Source organism: Bos indicus, chromosome 8 (assembly GCF_029378745.1).
Source record: "Bos indicus isolate NIAB-ARS_2022 breed Sahiwal x Tharparkar chromosome 8, NIAB-ARS_B.indTharparkar_mat_pri_1.0, whole genome shotgun sequence".
Taxonomy (NCBI): Eukaryota; Metazoa; Chordata; class Mammalia; order Artiodactyla; family Bovidae; genus Bos; species Bos indicus.
In genome coordinates, this window is record NC_091767.1 from 48899468 (window position 1) to 48921164 (window position 21697).

Consider the following 21697-nt stretch of genomic DNA (forward strand, 5'->3'; position numbering starts at 1 on the left):
ATGTAAGGAGAGATAAGAGTGGTGGAAGATGAGCATGCCATATGAAAAACAAGGGTATAATCAGGCAGGACAGTCTCATTCATTATGCTGAAGACTCAGACTTTATTCACTAGGCAGTGGAGAACATGATGGTTTTGAATTAGGATAGAAACATGGTCAGAGTTACCCTTTAGAAGACACTCTGTCAATATGGTACAGGTTTGTTTTCATAAGTTGAAGGCAGGGAGTCCTATAAATGGTGGTGGTGTACAGAGAAGGGATGAGTATCAGATATGTAATGAGGCAGAAACTAAGGGCTTAGTGAGTGGCTGCATGCATCTTATAGTACACACATGGGAAGATAGCGAAAATGTCCAAGTTTCTGGCTGAGGTAATCATGGGTTGATGGATCATTTCCTGAGGTCGGAGGGAAAAGCTTTTAAAATGTTTGGGAAAACTTTTAAAATGTACTAAGGTCAAGATTCCTGTGGAACATTCAAATGAAGTGAGATGTGTAATAGGTGTTGAGCATATGATCTAGAATTTCCACCTTTTTGTTATTGTGGATCATGACACAAAAGGCAAATGGGATTTTTCTTTACAGAAGCCAGTACGGTTAAAAAGGGATTTGGATGTAAAACTTTTCTTAAGGGTCTATGTAATCCAATCTCCCATTCCATCTATGTATCATATCAGATCAGATCAGTCGCTCAGTTGTGTCCAACTCTTTGCGACCCCATGAATTGCAGCACGCCATGCCTCCCTGTCCATCACCAACTTCCAGAGTTCACTGAGACTCACATCCGTCGAGTCAGTGATGCCATCCAGCCATCTCATCCTCTGTCGTCCCCTTCTCCTCCTGCCACCAATCCCTCCCTGCATCAGAGTCTTTGCCAATGAGTCAACTCTTCCTATGAGGTGGCCAAAGTACTGGAGTTTCAGCTTTAGCATCATTCCTTCCAAAGAAATCCCAGGGCTGATCTCCTTCACAATGGACTGGTTGGATCTCCTTGCAGTCCAAGGGACTCTCAAGAGTCTTCTCCAACACCACAGTTCAAAAGCATCAATTCTTCGGCGCTCAGACTTCTTCACAGTCCAACTCTCACATCCATACATGACCACAGGAAAAACCATGGCCTTGACTAGACGAACCTTTGTTGGCAAAGTAATGTCTCTGCTTTTGAACATGCTATCTAGGTTGGTCATAACTTTCCTTCCAAGGAATAAACGTCTTTTAATTTCATGGCTGCAGTCACCATCTGCAGTGATTTTGGAGCCCAGAAAAATAAAGTCTGACACTGTTTCCACTGTTTCCCCATCTATTTCCCATGAAGTGATGGGACCGGATGCCATAATCTTCATTTTCTGAATGTTGAGCTTTAAGCCAACTTTTTCACTCTCCACTTTCACTTTCATCAAGAGGCTTTTGAGTTCCTCTTCACTTTCTGCCATAAGGGTGCTGTCATCTACATATCTGAGGTTATTGATATTTCTCCTGGCAATCTTGATTCCAGCTTGTGTTTCTTCCAGTCCAGCATTTCTCATGATGTACTCTGCATGTAAGTTAAATAAGCAGGGTGACAATATACAGCCTTGATGTACTCATTTTCCTATTTGGAACCAGTCTGTTGTTCCATGTCCAGTTCTAACTGTTGCTTCCTGACCTGCATACAAATTTCTCAAGAGGCAGATCAGGTGGTCTGGTATTCCCATCTCTTTCAGAATTTTCCACAGTTTATTGTGATCCACGCAGTCAAAGGCTTTGGCATGGTCAACAAAGCAGAAATAGATGTTTTTCTGGAACTCTCTTGCTTTTTCTATGATCCAGCGATGTTGGCAATTTGATCTGTGGTTCCTCTGCCTTTTCTAAAACCAGCTTGAACATCAGGAAGTTCACGGTTCACATATTGCTGAAGCCTGGCTTGGAGAATTTTGAGCATTACTTTACTAGCGTGTGAGATGAGTGCAATTGTTCAGTAGTTTGAGCATTCTTTGGCATTGCCTTTCTTTGGGATTAGAATGAAAACTGACCTTTTCCAGTCCTGTGGCCACTGCTGAGTTTTCCAAATTTGCTGTCATATTGAGTGCAGCACTTTCACAGCATCATCTTTCAGGATTTGGAATAGCTCAACTGGAATTCCATCACCTCCACTAGCTTTGTTCGTAGTGATGCTTTCTAAGGCCCACTTGACTTCACATTCCAGGATGTCTGGCTCTAGGTCAGTGATCACACCATCGTGATTATCTGGGTCGTGAAGATCTTTTTGTACAGTTCTTCTGTGTATTCTTGCCATCTCTTCTTAATATCTTCTGCTTCTGTTAGGTCCATACCATTTCTGTCCTTTATTGAGCTCATCTTTGCATGAGATGTTCCTTTGGTATCTCTGATTTTCTTGAAGAGATCCCTAGTCTTTCCCATTCTGTTGTTTTCCTCTATTTCTTTGCATTGATCGCTGAAGAAGGCTTTCTTATCTCTTCTTGCTATTCTTTGGAACTTTGCATTCAGATGTTTATATCTTTCCTTTTTTCCTTTGCTTTTCGCTTCTCTTCTTTTCACAGCTGTTTGTAAGGCCTCCTAAGACAGCCATTTTGCCTTTTTGCATTTCTTTTCTATGGGAATGATCTTGATCCCTGTCTCCTGTACAAAGTCACGAACCTCATTCCATAGTTCATCAGGCACTCTATCTATCAGATCTAGGCTCTTAAATCTATTTCTCACTCCCACTGTATAATCATAAGGGATTTAGGTCATACCTGAATGGTCTAGTGGTTTTCCCTACTTTCTTCAATTTAAGTCTGAATTTGGCAATAAGGAGTTTGTGGTATCTACGTATAACATTTAGCAAATAAGTGCTCATTAAAAGTTAGTTAGATAAATAAGTACATGATTACCTGTGACCACATCATCAAAACATCATAACATTCTCATAGATGTGTGTCGGTGACTATGCACTAGACTATGCAGCATAGCGTTCAGACCGAAATTAGAGACTTAGTAGATGATGTGCAAGCATGGAACCCAGAATTGGACAAGAATTTTCTGTGCTCATTTGAAACTTGGCTCTGACTGTAGTTTCTCTGTCACAGATTTGGGGATGGAAGAGTGTTCCCACAGGAAAAGCCATGTGTGCTGACATGGAAACCGAATGGAACCTTGGCTAGGCTAGGAGTCATCGCTATTTTAGTCACTTCCAGATGTCTGCTGTTGGAGTTTTAAGGGAAAGGGAATGACGTATGGCTTGTGGTGGGCCCACAGGGTGGAAGGGAAGGGGAAATCCTCTTTTAAGCCTTTCAGTGTTTTTAAAACCACCCCTCGATGTGCTACTGAGAGGGACTGGATAAAGCTTTTAAAAATTGTGTTCTTCAATAGTACCTCCTCTTTCATTTACATGCTTCACTGCATAGGTAGAAATAGGCCAACTGAAGAAACCTTTGTGAAATAATCAGGATTCCAAAAAAAGGGACCTTACCCACTTTGGTTGTGATCTAATATTTATGTAGTGCCACCATTGAACATATACTGAATAATACATATGCCAGATGAGTTAGCTGCCTTGATAGCTATTGTGCTAACCTAACAAGCTCACCAGATGTTTGCTACATATCTCCTTTCTCCTTTTATGTTGTTTTGAAGGTGGCTTTTAATCCCAGTACTGTTGTTGTGAGTTAGAAAAAGAAGTCAGCTTGTAATGTTTATACATGTGAGAATGAGGCCCTTCGAGGATGGGGATGAGGCCCTTTGAAATCTTTTCAAAAGGAGTGTCCAGGGATCCTGGAACCACTCTGAATCAATCCAGGGGTCCTGGGGCTTCAGTTTCTTTGTTTTCCTGGATAAATAAGACATTAGTATGATGCAAGACCTGGTAGGAAAAGAGAACATAGGAGAAGCAGTATAGCACAGTGGTTAAGTATACAGATTTAAAATTAGACCCAGTTCAGGTTCAGACTGTTGCTTACTAGCTGCGTGAACATGGACAAGTAACTTAACTGCTCTAAAACTCAGTTTCTTCATCAGCAAAGTAGATATAAAGCTATAGTGTCTTTTTGCAGGGGGAGAGTCATGGTAAATAATACCACGTGTGTTGTCAACTCAGGTTGTGAGCTCACCAGAAACAAGACAAACAGACAGATGGAGGTCAACATGTTACGTTTACCATTGTTAAAGCTGGGATATTGAAGAATGTGCATCTTTTCATGGGCAAGTGAGCTTCAGAACAGACTGTCTTATCCAGCTGTCCTAGACCAGGACAGGGTACCCCTCACAGGGACAGAACACAGAGGGTGATCTCAAAGGAGGAGGAAGAGTGGTGCCCCAGCTTGTCCCCATTCCTCAGCCATGCTCTACTATCAGATGAGGTTCTCCTCCCTGGAGCTAGTATGAGGCAGTGGAGAGAGGCTGGGAGTGTTGCACTCATGGGTCTTCTCTATGTGGACAGTAACAAAACTGGAGGAAAATGATTGCCCCTAACAGGAGCCACTTCAAGAGGGTGCTTGTGAGGATTCTGTAAGATGAAGTATTCAGCAAACTCTAACTGCTCAATAAGGTTTATTTTTATTTATTTTAAAAAAGGATTTATTTATTTTATTTATTGTTTTTGGCTATATTTTGCCTTTGTTGTGGTGTGGGGGCTTCTCATTGTGGTGGCCTCTCTTGCTGGGGAGCTCTAGGCTCAGTAGTTTTGGCCCCTAGATTAGTTGCTCCATGGCATGTGTAGTTTTCCCAGAGCAGGGATCAAATCCATGTCCCCTGCACGGGCAGGCAATTCTTATCCACTGTGCCACCAGGGAAGTCCCTGCTCAGTCAAATTTATTGATTGATATTATTACTGCAATTATCCTCTCACTTCACAAAGCATAGAAGTTTTAAATTATTGCCAAAGAGATGAAATTGAAGAGAAAAGGGGGAAGTAGATGCATAGTAATACAGAAACAATGCCTCCAAACTAAGAGTGAAGAACACAGTGAATGAGAGGAGAGAAAGAGGAAGAATATTATAAGGGAAACAGCATCAAAATATGCCATGTTCTATGTACAGAGAGCAGTTACCTAATTGGCTTTGGAAGACAGTGATGCCAACCCTGGCAGATACTTTTTGGGAAAGAGCATGTAGTTGTATGAATAAACATGCTCATTTGGGGATAATAATCTTGATGAATAGAAGGTTGTATATATTGGTTCCAATGTCATCTCATCTGCTCCTTGTTTTTTCTAAGTATGAGCTGAGACATGGCCTCTGTACCTTATGGAGAACAAATCTGACTGTGGCTTAGGTGACTGAAAGTGGAAACCTGCCATGAAACTTTGAGGAAGCACATTTCAGATTTCCCCCCAATATTAAGCAAGCTCTTAAAATTGTAAATCTAATGACACCATGAAGTGTGTTTTGATGTTTCAATCAATGGGCATTTCACGGTAATGGCTCCACAGCTGAGCAAGCCTATATTTGGTTAAAAATCTGATCTATTTAGAAGTCCCTGAATTTCAAGTAAACCAAGAGGCTGTCAGTCCATGTGGCAGCTGAAACAGTCACTCCATGAAACAAAACAATAGGGCTCATGTCAGAGCCATCTCCCAAGTTTGAGAATTAATGTCATTTTGTTATTCTTCTTAGAAGTCGATCTTTTTTCTTTGAGTTGCTCTTCACAGCATCTGTTAAACGGCTTTGTTTTTGGATTTTAGGGCTTGGCTCAATATTCCGTCCTCTTTTATGGCTATTACGACAATAAACGAACAATTGGATGGATGAATTTCAGACTGCCACTCTCCTATTTTCTCGTGGGGATCATGTGCATTGGATACAGTTTTCTGGTTGTCCTTAAAGCGTAAGTTTCATTGATCTCCTGGGAAGCAAGCAATGATTGCTGGAATCAAATGGGAAAGTTAATCTGGGAATTGTATTTTTTTTTTTCTGCTTCATGTCTAGAGAATGCAGAGTATATAAAAGATAAAATGTGGTTTTAATACCTGTACTAATGTTAGACTATTACATTTCCCACGCAAAAGGATTGAAAATAAGGGCAAGCCTTTGATCATATCACTGGGTCAGAGTGATGGTTGTGTACCTATTCTGTGGTTAAGCATATTTTAAAATTGTGCTCTTTTGTATTTTAAGGTGTAAGTCAGTGTTGCAAACAAGACAGGAAAACAGCTGCTGACCCCTCTTTTAGTGTGCAGAGAGGTTTGTGACTTGCAGGATCAGCTCAATAGGCAGAATCTGTTGTTCTCTGTTCATTAAAAAACAACACAAAAACCCCACAAAAAAGCAGAATAATCACTCATCCGAAAAATTTCAGCTGTGTAAGACAGCGCAAACAAATGGCCCTCAACGAGATCATCATGATCAACTGTGTAATCATATTTTATCTTGGAAGAGGATTTATTAGAGCATGGGAAAGAATTTCATTGGGGGAACTGATGAAACTGCAGCTTATTTTTTCCCCTTGTTTGAAATATATTGTTAAAACCTCACTTGAAGACACTGCAGAAACCTCACACAGTCATTTAGGGTTATGAATAACCCAACTTTTAGCTAATTTTCTGAACCAGTTTAGCAGAAGTGTTGAAACATCTCAATGAAGTCTTCCTTTTATTTAACCATGCACAAGGTAAACTGAGCTTTTGCTTCATTGCAGGGAAGACCTTTACTTGAAGGTCCAAGTCCTCTTCAGCAGGAGCTCTCTGGAGCAGTCTGAAACATGCTTTGTGTCCTGTCCCTGCCAAACTTATTGGTTCCTCCAGAAAAACTATCACATTTAGATTTTTAAGCCCTTTCAGAACTTGAAAAAGGCCTTAATGGAGACCCTGTATCCAAAATCTCTATCTACTTGTCCAAGTGTAATCAGAGAGCCTAAGTATGTAAAATAACTGTCTACCTGCTAAAATAGTACCTCATTCCAAAAAATCTAACATATTTCTAGTCTTTTAGCCATTTAGATTTGGCAGGATTAAAGTCAGGGGTATCAGTTACATCACACAGGCCTTGTGAGTGTCATTTCAAATTGGTCCTTTAGTCTCCATTTTCCCTGAGGAAGCATGTTTACGGATGTCCAATTCCTCAGCTTTTAGTGACTCTGCAGAGGCTATATACTCTAGTGGTCTCTTGAGCCATTCTGGTGGTGGTTTAGTCATTAAGTTGTGTCCAACTCTTAGGATCCTGTGGACAGTAGCCTGCCACGCTCCTCTGTCCATGGGATTCTCCAGGCAAGAATACTGGAGTGGGTTAGCAGGAGCCATTCTTCATGAATTCAAATACCAGCTCTAGCCCATTATAAAAGAACGTTGACAAATTGTTCAACTGCTCTGTTTTCCTGTTTCTGTGCTGTGCTTAGTGACTTGGTCGTTCAGTCGTGTCTGACTCTTTGTGACTCCATGGACTGTAGCCTGCCAGGCTTCTCTGTCCAAGGAGAGATGAATTCTTGTCCAGGCAAGAATACTGGAGTAGGTTGCCATGCCCTCCTCCAGGGGATCTTTCCAACCCAGATATCAAACCCAGGTCTCCCACCATGTAGGCAGATTCTTTACTGTTTGAGCCACCAGGGAAGCCCATGAATACTGGAGTGGGTAGCCTATCCCTTCTCCAGGGGATATTCCCAACCCAGGAATCAAACCAGGGTTTCTTGCATTGCAGGCAGATTCTTTAGCAGCTGAGCTACCATGGAAACCCTTTCCTATTTCTGATAGATGTGTAATAACACCTTAGGATGGCTATGAGGACAATATGAGTTAATACAGTAAAAGCACTTAGAACATGGCTAGCATATGCTAATTTAACTGTTTTATTAGGATTATGATTCATAGGCTTACTGATAAACCAAACAAAGCCAGCATGATAGCAAGTGAGGCCATATGATAGCCCTCATAAAGTAGTTATGCATGGTTATGTAGTTGTACATTAATAGATTTGTAACTTTATTATAACTTCTGGCAGATGAGTATAAAGCATCTAGAATAGCATTATGTAAAGAAATATAAGACAAGGGACATGTAATTTAAATATTCTGGCAGCTATCCTAAACAAATACATAGGTAGAATATATATTTTAATAATATATTTTATTTAACTCTATATATCAAAACAGTTCCTTCAACATATAATCAATCTAAAATTATTATTGAGATATTCTCTGTTTATTTTTGATACTAAGTCTTTGAAACACCAGTTACATTTTAAGTGCTCAGTAACCATATATTGCTGATGGCAAACTTACTAGCTAGTGCAGCTTTCCAGGAAATGGAAGCTATTTCGAATTAACTCAAAGACACCATTTAGGATACTTGCAGGGCACCAGTTCCACATTTCGCCCTCAAAGTCATCCATGTTATACCACCTAAACCAGCTTGATTGTGGTTCCTCCCTCTGGCAGGGGACCTTTGGTTGTTCAATACATGATTGGCAAGTGGTTTAAGTTCATTGGCCTTTATGGCAAGACAGTTCCAAAGCCATTTATGACTCCTAGCTGCTCCTAGCCCTGGGGGCAGAGCTTAGTAGAAAAACAATTGGTGGGATATAAGTGATTGCACAGAATCCTTTATCATCTCTCCCCCTGTCCCCCACCAGTGCCAAACAAATGCATTCTTGGAATAAACATGAGTGGCTTTATGGGATACATGCCTCAAATCAAGTGAAACTAAAACTGAGTACTTAAAATCAATCAGGCAACTGAGGGATTTTGTCCTCTTGCTCATACTGTTTATCGCAGAGTCCTCATCCATAAAAGGGAAGCAGATACATGTTTTGATTAATTAATGGGGAAATTGGCTTCCCTGGTAGCTCAGTCAGTAAAGAATCTGCCTGCAGTGCAGGAGACCCAGGTTTGATCCCAAGATTGGGAAGATCCCCTGGAGAAGGAAATGGCAAACCACTCCAGTATTCTTGCCTGGAGAATCCCTTGGACAGAGGACCCTGGTGGGCTACAGTCCATGGGATCACAAGAGTTGGACAAGACTTAGCAACTAAACCAACACCAATGGGGAAATTGGAAGGAATATTAGATAGATATACAAGAAAGTACTTTGAAATTTTAAGATAGGATGGCTAACTTTGTTGACCCAGGACTCCATCGGCTTTAGCACTAAAAGTCTTTTGTCCTGGGTAACGACTCAGTCCCTAACAAAGCAAGATGATTGGTCACTCGTTCTTCCTCCACTCCTTCCGTCCTTGCAAATTATATGTTGAGATAGCTTGAGATACAGTTGTTAAAAACTATAGCCCCCTTGAAAAAGGAAGAATTTTTGTTTAAGTATGCACACTTTATTTTTTCTCTGCAACCAAGGGGTGGAGCTGTACATGGAACATTTTATAGCTGTCAGGGCCATCTGAATAAAAATGTGTTGTTAGTAGAGTTTGTCTTCAGTATCCTTCCTTATGTGTTTAGCATTCTACTCCCTTTCTTGACAATTCTCACATGCTAGATGTTCCCAGTTTACTTGTCAAGCTTGAGCTCCCTTCTCCGGGAGGCTGACTACAGGTATAGAATCTTGCCAGTGATAAAGGTCCATGCAAAATCATCTGTCAAGTGGTCAGTTTTACCTGAGGCTCTGCCCTTTGCTCAATGACTATGCACAAAAGGAATGATGGCATCTTAGTAAAAAAAATAATTTTCTCCCTAGGTTAAATCATTAGGAATGTTTGATTTCAATACTTTTTGACCTACAAAAAGGCGTCTTGTATGGTTCAACATATCTCATGGTGTCCTAGCTTGGGTACTAGAGTGAAGTCAGAAAACCCAAGCTCTTGACCCACCCCTGTGGTTTACTTCTGAATTACATCCAGGAAATCACTTCATAATTTTACCCTTCAGCTTCCTCATCTATAACAGAGAACAATATCAACTACCTTGACCCCTCTTTAAGTTTTTGAGAAGGACAAATATGATAATACACATAAATACCATTTGCAGAGGGTAAAGTGGTAGACTGAGGTAAGTAATAATTATTTTTAGTTATTTTTCAAACACATGAGCCCATTTGAAATATATAAACCTCTGTAAGAGATAGGACTAACAGTGGTGGAATTCAGATGACCTGAGAGATGTCTGCCAAATTATAATGTCATCTTTATGTCCTCATTGTCCTTTCTTTTTTAATTCCATAGCACTGTAAAAAACCAAAACCTTATAGGACCATTCTGTAATATATATCATATAAAATTTTAATTTTGCTATTTATGGTGGTAGGGGAAACAAGGAAGTGAAGTAAGTAGGATATAGATTTTTAAGCACTGAAATAAACCTTTAAGTAAATGTATTTTAAATGGTCCAAGCAAAAAAAAAATTTTTTAACATAAATTATTAGAATATATGTAACCACTTGGCATTAAAGTTGTATAAAAATCTTGATTTTTGGTCAAGAGTTGTAGAGTATGGAAAACTTTCATGCATTCAGTGTAATCACTCTTTGGGAGGAGATTCTTAGAGGACTTAAAACCTATAAAGAAGTTTCCTGATCTGAACTGGGTTAATCTATTCCTAGGCTTTCAACTGTAAACCAACTAAAATTGTGTACAATTGTTTTAGAGCCTGTACATATTTTCTCCCTGGGTAGGGGTCCATTGGTTTTCATCAGATTTCTAAAGAGATCCTTGTCCCATAAAAGGTTCAGAGTACAGTATATGACCCTAAGAAAACAGTTTAGGAAAACAAATAAAGAACTATTTTTATATAACCTATAAATTAATTGTTAAAACCGTCAATGCTTAGTAGTTTTCTAATCTTGAAAGCCTAGAAATGAAGTTTAAAAAATTAAAACAAACCAATTTTTTTTTAAAACAAACTTTTCTGGTTATTAGAACAAACTTAATTGAAAGTATATGTCTTTTAGATACTGCTTCTCCAATATCCCTAAAATTATGATGTCTTGCTATTCCCTAATCTCTCCCTTTCTGCTTGTATTCTGGCTGCTGGATTAAACCTCCTGTTTGCATAGGATGACCAAAAATATTGGTGATGATGGAGGTGGTGATGATAACACTTTCAACTTTAGCTGGAAGGTGTTCACTAGCTGGGACTACCTTATTGGCAACCCTGAAACAGCAGACAACAAATTCAATTCTATCACAATGAACTTTAAGGTAAAGATAACAACTTCAAGAGACTTTTCTTGGTATTTGTAAAAGTAAAATTGGAATCATTCCAAATGGTATGTGTAGCCAAGTATCTTGACAATTAAAAGAAAGATTAACTCATCATTTCTTCCTACCAGGATCTGGGCAGGGTTCTGAATATGACTGGAAAATGATTGATGGCTGGTGACAGCACTATTTCTCTCTAAATTTGGTAATAAAACACCATTGGCTTGGAATAGCTAACCATTTGTAATCAGAATCAGATATTTTAAATAATAGAACTATGCTAACTTATTATTTATAGGAATACATCAGCTCAATATTTAAAATAACTCTAAAGTATTATTTTGTAATTATTTTAAAAAGCCATACTAGAAGAGACTTTAGAATGAAGACTGTCTTAATATTAGATCAACCAGACTTTGTAAGAATTCTTCCTTTTTTCTCTTACATTTTCTTACTTGCTGGCAATATTCACCTGGTTTGTGGAATCCCAGATTTAGTTTACATTTTCATTCCTCACATTCTAATGTTTGTGAAAATAATTCCTAAGTTCATGATATTTTTTGTAAATCAGATAATTTTTTTTTCCTGTTTTCCTTGGATACAGGAAGCTATAATAGAAGAAAGAGCAGCCCAAGTAGAAGAAAACATCCACTTGATCAGATTCCTGAGGTTTCTTGCTAACTTCTTCGTGTTTCTAACACTTGGCGGGAGTGGATACCTCATCTTTTGGGCTGTGAAGCGATCCCAGGAATTTGCGCAGCAAGATCCTGACACCCTTGGGTGGTGGGAAAAAAATGAAGTTCGTCTCTGCGTGTTTTTTATGTGCTTAGCATCTGACATTTAAGGTTTTGTGGGTTGTGTTTCAGTGCTGGAACATAAAATGCAGCCACTTTTTACCTACCCCTGTCATCTTGCCCTGAGAGTGAACCAGCCTTGGCACACAGTTCTTTATTCCAGCCTTATTTCCACATCTGTCTAATGTGTGTCTGTTTCTTACTTTATGACATTAGGCAGAGTTGGAAGAGAGATTAGAACACATATATTCCAACCGGTATGTTTTATAGACAGAGATAATGAATCTCAGGTTAGGTGATGTGTTCATGGTCACAGAACCAAGGAGAACAATGAGAGTTAAAATTTAAGAATTTTGATTTCAAGCCCAACACTCTTTCCATGACCCTATTTTATGCTTTCTGTAGATCTTGCTTCTGTCTTTGAAAAATCCACTTGTTGCCTGAATTCTTTGAAATGGGGATGATAAAGCCCTGGGTTCTTATATTAATCTCATTGGAAACATTCAGATTGCCTCCCATACTTTGGGCAAAACCGGGCCTCTCTATAGCAGCCTAACTACTCCAACTCCTTGTCCCCCTACCTTATTACCTCCCCCTCCAAAAGCTAGTTAAATGAGGAAGGCCAGATCTTTGCCAGAAATTAAATATTATCATTGTGATTTGTCTTCAGGGTATCTGCCCATTTAGCAGGTCCAAGAAAAGAGGTCAGAAATAGACATGTAGAATCAGGAGATCATTGGTCATGTGTTGTTTCTTGGGACTGTTCCCTTTCATAAAATGTTCCATAATACAATCTGACATCATTTTGAACTGGAGTTCTCAAAGAATATGAAGATTTAAGCAGTGGGAAGTGTAGATTTACAGTACTGAAACTTCTGCAAAGCTTTATAGGCCAAACAGATTAAGAAAGTATTCATAAGCATAGAATTTCCTAGAAAAATCTTGGACAGAAAATGGTATAACACACTTAAAACAGAAGGTTCCAAACAAAAACATTCTAGGTATTTCAGAAGCAATAATGCTGAAGATGGGAGATCATACACTTAAGAGACTATGAAGACAGATATTTCATCAGTTCAGTTCAGTTCCGTTCAGTCGCTCAGTCGTGTCCGACTCTTTGCGACCCCATGAATCGCAGCACGCCAGGCCTCCCTGTCCATCACCAACTCCCGGAGATTATCCAAACTCATGACCATTGAGTTGGTGATGCCATCCAACCATCTCATCTTCTGTCATCCCCTTCTCCTCCTGCCTTCAATCTTTCCCAACATCAGGGTCTTTTCAAATGAGTCAGCTCTTTGCATCAGGTGGCCAAAACATTGGAGTTTCAGCTTCAACATCAGTCCTTCCAATGAACACCCAGGACTGATTTCCTTTAGCATGGACTGGTTGGATCTCCCTGCAGTCCAAGGGACTCTCAAGAGTCTTCTCCAACACCATAGTTTAAAAGCATCAATTCTTCGGCACTCAGCTTTCTTTATAGTCCAACTCTCACATCCATACATGACTACTGGAAAAACCATAACCTTGACTAGATGGACCTTTGTTGACAAAGTAATGTCTTTGCTTTTTAATATGCTGTCTAGGTTGGTCATAACTTTCCTTCCAAGGAGTAAGTGTCTTTTGATTTCATGGCTGCAATCACCATCTGCTGTGATTTTGGAGCCCAAAAATATAAAGTCAGCCACTGTTTCCACTGTTTCCCCATCTATTTGCCATGCAGTGATGGGACTGGATGCCATGATCTTAGTTTTCTGAATGTTGAGCTTTAAGCCAACTTTTCCACTCTCCTCTTTCACTTTCATCAAGAGGCTCTTTAGTTCTTCTTTGCTTTCTGCCATAAGGGTGGTGTCATCTGCATATCTGAGGTTATTGATATTTCTGCCAGCAATCTTGATTCCAGCTTGTGCTTCCTCCAGCCCAGGTGGATTAAAAAACATCCATCTTAGGGGACCCCTGATTCTAGGGGCCAACAAAGGTAATAATGCAGATTCATGAAAAACTTTACAAATTTGATGAAACAATTCAAACTTACCTTAGACTGCATAGGCTCTTCAAAGTTTTTACTTTAGGCTGAAATTATATTATGCTGAGTTTATATACATCATGCTGACTTTTAGCTCCCGCTAGTCATACTTATATAATGTTCTTAGTCAAAAGCAAAAAAAAATATTGATAATTATTTTCTAAATATAGCCTGGTAGTTCTAATCATTCAAAACATGGAGTTCACCAGGGGAAAAGGGAACTCACAGAAGTGACAATTTGAGCCAGATATTCAGGCAAAGAAATTGCCAGTGCCAACTGGAACCTTTTTTAAATTTTTATTTAAAGGTTTTTCTCCCCTATTATAAATGTGGCACATGCTTAATTTACCCTAATAATATATTCATAAGTGTGTCAATCAATCTGGAGATATGGACCACAAATTTCCAGCTTGTCATATTTTCATTCTCTCTGTCTTTCATACTTTTCTTACTTTTGGCACTATAAGTCAGTCCTTCATTTCTGAAACTGTTCTGCCTTGGCTTTGATGACATTATGCCATGTATTCTCCTTTTATATTTTCTGAATGTCCTCTCTGTTTTCTTTGATAAAATCTATTCCATTTTCTTTCTTTTTGCCCCTAACAATTTGTGTTCCCCCTAACTCAGTAGTCCTGAGCCCATCTCAAGGAATTCATCCATTCTAGTTGATTAAACTAGCCTATATGTTGATGATTGTCAAATTAGTATTTCCTATTTGAACCCATTCCTCAAGCAGACAATTTTTCATTTTCTTTGGAAATCTTGTTGTGAAGTGCAGAATTGGTACCATGTAGACCAACATATTATCTGCATAAAAAGTAAAGTAAATCACATCCCTCATATGCTAGGAAACAGACTATTATTACTGGCATGTCCACAAACTCGTGCACATGTACATCTTAAAAGTGTGAGTTGAATATGGTCCCTATTGTATTAAGATCAAATTTTAAAAATGCATGAAATAATTTTTAGTCTTATAGAATATCAAAGGAATCTAGTTGGAATCTTGCAAATTTGGAAGAAAACAATAATAATTTTTAAACACCATCAACTTGGTTCACCCTTGTGTCTTCTTATAGATGAACATGGTCATGTCCCTCCTGGGCATGTTCTGTCCAACACTATTTGACTTATTTGCTGAATTGGAAGACTACCATCCGCTCATTGCTCTGAAATGGCTACTGGGACGCATTTTTGCTCTTCTTTTAGGCAACCTGTATGTATTTATTCTTGCCCTGATGGATGAGATTAACAACAAGGTAAATCTTGTGTCTGGATTGTCCTTGCCATCAGCACATTGTTACATTCCCAGTCTCAAGATTGCCAGAAATGCCTTTGAAATCTGTTTCAGTTTTCTTTCCAATACTCTCCTTTCTAGATTGAAGAGGAGAAGCTAGTAAAGGCCAATATTACCCTATGGGAAGCCAACATGATCAAGGCCTACAATGCTTCCCTTGCTGGAAATACCACTGGGCCACCCTTTTTTGTGCACCCTGCAGATGTACCTCGAGGACCCTGCTGGGAAACAATGGTGGGGCAGGTAATGTCACACACAGGAGTGCATAACAATTATTGGATTAAAAAGGAGCAGAGTAGAAATTTCTTCTGTAAGTGTGACCTGGTTTATATTGCTTATTAATGAAAATTGCTAAGACTTACTGACTGCTCACTATATGCTGGCTGTGAATTTCACATATATTAACTCTTGCAGTCGTCACAAGCATCCATTCAGGTAAGTAGTCCATTTACGCCAGGCCTCCCTGTCCATCACCAACTCCTGGAGTCCACCCAAGCCCATGTCCATTGAGTCAGTGATGCCATCCAACCATCTCATCCTCTCTCATCCCCTTCTCCTCCTGCCTTCAATCTTTCCCAGCATCAGGGTCTTTTCAAATGAGTCAGCTCTTCGCGTCAGGTGGCCAAAGTATTGGAGTTTCAGCTTCAACATCAGTCCTTCCAATGAACACCCAGGACTGATTTCCTTTAGGATGGACTGGTTGGATCTCCTTGCAGTCCAAGGGACTTGCAAGAGTCTTCTCCAACACCACAGTTTGGTAGCATATAAAGGAAGAATGTTTTAAAATGGCCTGAGGAGATATTTTCTATATATATTATAATAAAGCACCCAGATTTAGCACCTAGGCCCAAGCAAATATTTAAATGGCACTCTAGTTAGTGTTACCTGTTTTCTATAAAAGAAGAGGAAAAGTTCATTTGGGAGCATACACTAAAGTTTATTTCAATAATGTTGAGTTTTGTCAAATAATTGCCCCTTAAGCATGAAAGGAACTGCTATTTTAGGTTTGTTGTTCTCAGATGACTGTGTAAATGACCCCAGTCCAAGACTAATGGTATTTTAGCAGATAAAAGAAATAGTGTTTCCTATGGCTTTCTGTTCAATAAAGGGAAACCAAACCAAACAAAAACAAAAACCTACTTCAGGTCTCTTATATCTATACAAATCCAATTTATATTTTGAAATGCCTTTACTTTTATCTCATTAGAATTGACATTCCTCATGTGCATTTCATAAACTGATTTTGGACTATGGTGAATAGACATTTAAAGACATGTCACAGTGCTTCTGTCAGACAACAGCTCAGTTTCAGTAGTAATGTAATCTTTGGGAAATTATTTGAATATATCTTTTTTTAGTTTTTAATTATTCATATTATTATTTGTATACATTTTGTATGATAAATGGAAAATTGAAAATTAGCATTAGTTTTATAAAACTAATTTAAACAAATATAGATATGATGTCCTTAGCTTCAGATACTCATCTGACTTAAGCAACTCATCTGTGATTTCAACTGTGGAAAAAAATAAGGAAAATGTGTATAATGCTAGACAGACATCATTGAGAACCAAGTCTGAAGAGTATAAATAAGGACTCTATTTTTTAAGCTTTCAGGGACCAGATAGGCCTTCCTTTTCCAGTTACATGTTATTAAATTCTCAGTTTTCAGACATCCATGTTTTATACATGTGTATAGGATCATACAGTGTATGAAGTAATAAATGAAAGGAAAACTGCCTGCACTTGGTAGAGAGAAATTTGTGATACATGGTGTGGTAGACAGAATAAAAGCTACTCCAAAATGTCCATGTTCTAATTCCTAGAAATTGTGAATATGTTACCTTACATAGCAAAATGGACTTTACCAATGTGAGTAAGCTAAATATCTGGGGATAGGAAAAGTATCCTGGATTATATAGGTGAGCCTAACAAAATCGCAACATGCTTATACATGGGAGGCAAGAGTGAGAAAAACTGGATGTGACAGTGGAAACAGAGGTTGGAGTGATGCTCTTTAAAAGTGAAGGAAGGGGGCCATGAGCCTGTTTTTACTGAGTCTTTTTTTATCACTTCTAAGCTGTCCCCTAAATCTTCAGCAAAAGTTGAGAGAAATGAAAAAAAAAAAAAAGTAGTTTTCACAGACTCAAAGAGTTTGAGACATTCTCTTAATAGACATCCCAGAATGCAGACTGGCATGAGGGCTAAGAAACGTATTCTTTACCAAGAAAACACCTGAATTAAACAGGATTAATAGAACTAACTGTAAAGAATAAGGTGGAAGCTGCTCACTTCTGAAGAGGAAGCAGCAACTAATTAGACATGAATGTCAATGTAATCTAGAAAACATCTTTCTGATTATTCAGAATCTTCTAGGATAGTCCTCTGCATCCTGAATTAAAATAAATAAAAAATATTTATTTAATTATTCTTCTTGGAGCCCCTGTACCATGCTGCTTGTCTTTTTCTTTTTTTAAGATCCTGTCCCTAGTGGTTTTCTTTGCTTCATTATCTTTTCTGACTGCTGTTTGTAGTTGGGCTTCCCTTTTCTGTTTCACCTTCCTTTCTTTAAAGGAACAGGCAGCACTAGTGGGAAAGCTTGTGGGAGCTGGAGGAGGGAAGGGCTGTGATTCTGAACAGAATGTTGATGAGGGAGGTGGGATCCATGGGGGCAAAGAGAACACAGGGGATGTAAAAACCCTGAGTGCTGGGAAGGTCTGGCGTTTAAGAGATCAATAGGTATATCCATGTACCTGGAAACATTAATTTTAAGCACTTTTAAAACAAAGTCATTCCAGAAGAAATAGTATCAGCAGCTTCTAGAGATGCATCCCAAAGAATTATTCATTGTTCTCTGAGAACATTCCAGATGTTTCCTCTTCTTCTCTGTGGATGTTCTCTCCTCTGTTTTCCTTCAAGGATACCGTGGAACTCAGGCTCTCTTTGATTATAAGGATTTGGTGACTCCTTTACGTCTCCAGGAAATCTCAAGATGTAGTCACTTAGTCTCATCTCCAATGGCATTTGATAGGTAGGCAGCAGAACAATTCTTGGGAGATCACTATTTGAAGCTGTATACTGAGGTCTGCATTTTGGGGACAGAGAGAAAGCAGACTACTACTGAAGATAATGACAACAATGGCTCACAGTTATCAAATTCTTGTGTGCCAGGCATTATCTCTTTGAATTTTTATTAATAAATTGCCCTCCAAGTTATATCATTATCCCCGTTTTATAGATGAGGAGACCATAACTTAGAAAAGTAAAGGGACCTTAAAGGAAGACCTTAAAGGAGACCTTAAAGGAAGCCAGTGATAGGAACCCAAATTTGACCTACAGAGTCTGATCAGAGTTTGTATCCTCCACAGTGCCAAATCATCCTCCAGAAACATAACTAGCATCAGTGCATGCTCCCCAGGATCCTGCCATGGAAAATCTATAGTCTTTGTGATACGCCTTCTCTATTATTTCCCTGGTGGCTCAAACAGTAAAGAATCTGCCTTCAGTGTGGGAAATCTGGATTTGATCCCTGGGTTGGGAAGATCCCCTGGAGAAGGAACTGGCTACCCACTGCAGTATTCTTGCCTGGAGAATTCCATGGACAGAGGAGCCTGATGAGCTACAGTCCATGGGGTTGCAAAGAGTCAGACACAACTGAGAGAGACTAACACTAACACTACTAGTTAATGATAGTCTTAGATTTATTGATCAAAGCTTCCCAAGCATTTTATTACTACATGTCAGGAGTGTGAAGTGTGAGGTGTGGAGTGCAGTGGTCTGCAGAAGGCCTGCAGGGAAGCCATGCTCCATCCTGACTAGCACACTAGGAACTGGGACTGAATGATGTTCCCTTGGTGGGCTGGACCACCATTTTGGGAATTTCCTTTCTTATAAAGCAGTATATTCCTTCTATGGTGTGTTAATAAATATTTTCACATAATGTTGGAATCCTCTTCTGCTATTTTATGTAAAAGTTAGGACACTGGTTAGGGGAAGAATCAGACTTCAACCATTGGGATGAGGGTGCTTAGGAGTTTGTGGAGGACTTCAAAATCACTCTGAAATTATCTCTTACTGAGGAAGTCTTTTCAAGCTCATGGTGGAAACCTAAAAATATCCCTCATAGCCTGCCACTAATGGATGCTAATTATTAGAATCTGAACTCAAGTTTCCTGGGGAATGGAAAGAAGAATAAACAAGAGTAGGGAAGAGAAAAGTTATGTTCAGTAATAACTGCAAGAATTTACTGTTACTCAATCACTCACTCCATGTTTATTAAGTGCATATTAAGTGGTGGGCATTGTGCTAGACACTGGAGGTCCAATGGGGAACAAAAGTGGGTCTCTTCTTTGTCCTTGTGAGAATTACCATCTCTTAGGAAGAACAAAACCATTAATTAAATAAATATATAACATTTAAGGACAGGTCATGGTGAAGAGTTCTGACAAAATGTGGTACACTGGAGAAGGGAATGGCAAACCACTTCAGTGTTCTTGCCCTAAGAACCACATGAACAGTATGAAAAGGCAAAAAGATAGGACACTGAAAGATGAACTCCCCAGGTCGGTAGGTGCTCAATATGCTACTGGAGATCGGTGGAGAAATAACTCCAGAAAGAATGAAGGGATGGGGCCAAAGCAAAAACAATAACCCGTTGTGGATGGGACTGGTGATGGAAGCAAGGTCCAATGTTATAAAGAGCAATATTGCATAGGAACCTGGAATGTTAGGTCCATGAATCAAGGCAAATTGGAAGTGGTCAAACAGGAGATGGCAAGAGTGAACGTCAACATTCTAAGAATCAGCGAACTAAAATGGACTGGAATGGGTGAATTTAACTCAGATGACCATTATATCTACTACTGTGGGCAGGAATCCCTTAGAAGAATGAAGTAGCCCTCTTAGTCAACAAAATAGTCTGAAATGTAGTACTTGGATGCAGTCTCAAAAGTGACAGAATGATCTCTGTTCATTTCCGAGGCAAACCATTCAATATCACAGTAATCCAAGTCTATGCCCTGACCAGTAATGCTAAGAAGCTGAAGTTGAATCTCTCTATGAAGGCCTACAAGACTTTCTAGAACTAACACTGAAAAAAGATGTCCTTTTCATTATAGGGGACTGGAATGCAAAAGTAGGAAGTCAAGAAACACCTGTAGTAACAGGTAAATTTGGCCTTGGAATACAGAATGAAGCAGGGCAATGGCTAATAGAGTTTTGCCAAGAGAACGCACTGTTCATAGCAAAAACCCTCTTCCAACAACACAAGAGAAGACTCTACACATGGACATCACCAGATGGTCAACACCGAAATCAGACTGGTTATATTCTTTGCAGCCAAAGGTGAGAAAGCTCTATACAGTCAGCAAAAACAAGACTGGAAGCTGACTGTGGCTCAGATCATGAACTCCTTATTTCCAAATTCAGACATAAATTGAAGAAAGTAGGGAAAACCACTAGACCATTCAGGTATGACCTAAATCAAATCCCTTATGATTATACAGTGGAAGTGAGAAATAGATTTAAGGGACTAGATCTGATAGACAGAGTGCCTGATGAACTATGGACGGACATTTGTGATATTGTGCAGGAGACAGGGATCAAGACCATCCCCAAGAAAGAGAAATGCAAAAGAGCAAAATGGCTGTCTGAGGAGGCCTTACAAATAACTGTGAAAAGAAGAGAAGCAAAAAGCAAAGGTGAAAAGGAAAGATATCCATTTGAATGCAGAGTTCCAAAGAATAACGAGGAGAGCTTAGAAAGACTTCCTCAGTGATCAGTGTAAAGAAATAGAAAAAAACAATAGAATAGGAAAGACTAGAGATCTCTTCAAGATTACTAGAGATACCAAGGGAACACTTCATGCAAAGATGGGCTAAATAAAGGACACAAATGGTATGGACCTAATAGAAGCAGAAGATACGAAGAAGAGGTGGCAAGAATACACAGAAGAACTGTACAATAAAGATCTTCATGACCCAGGTAATCAGGATGGTGTGATCACTCACCTAGAGTTAGACATCTTGGAATGTGAAGTCAAGTGGGCCTTAGGAAGCATCACTACAAACAAAGCTAGTAGAAGTGATGGAATTCCAGTTGAGTTATTTCAAATCCTGAAAGATGATGCTGTGAAAGTGCTGCACTCAATATGACAGCAAATTTGGAAAACTCAGCAGTGGCCACAGGACTGGAAAAGGTCAGTTTTCATTCCAATCCCAAAGAAAGGCAATGCCAAAGAATGTTCAAACTACCACACAATTGTACTCATTTCACACGCTCGTAAAGTAATGCTCAAAATTCTCTAAGCCAGGCTTCAACAATACGTGAACCGTGAACTTCCAGATGTTCAAGCTGGATTTAGAAAAGGCAGAGGAACCAGAGATCAAATTGCCAGCATCTGGTGGATCATCAAAAAAGCAAGAGAGTTCCAGAAAAACATCTATTTCTGCTTTATTGACAATTTCTGCCTTTGACTGGATCACAATAAACTGTGGAAAATTCTGAAAGAGATGGGAATACCAAACCACCTGACC

The 21697-nt window shown here is 39.2% G+C and overlaps 1 protein-coding gene across 1 annotated transcript in view; it reads left to right on the forward strand.

Annotated features, from left to right (window-relative positions):
- TMC1 (transmembrane channel like 1) overlaps nt 1–21697 on the forward strand; it is a 153838-nt gene that overhangs the window by 100416 nt on the left and 31725 nt on the right. The window contains exons 12-16 of the mRNA XM_070794660.1: nt 5659–5801; nt 10903–11047; nt 11652–11846; nt 14947–15126; nt 15246–15407. Coding sequence (XP_070650761.1) covers nt 5659–5801; nt 10903–11047; nt 11652–11846; nt 14947–15126; nt 15246–15407 — 825 coding nt within the window. The remainder of the gene's footprint in view (nt 1–5658; nt 5802–10902; nt 11048–11651; nt 11847–14946; nt 15127–15245; nt 15408–21697) is intronic.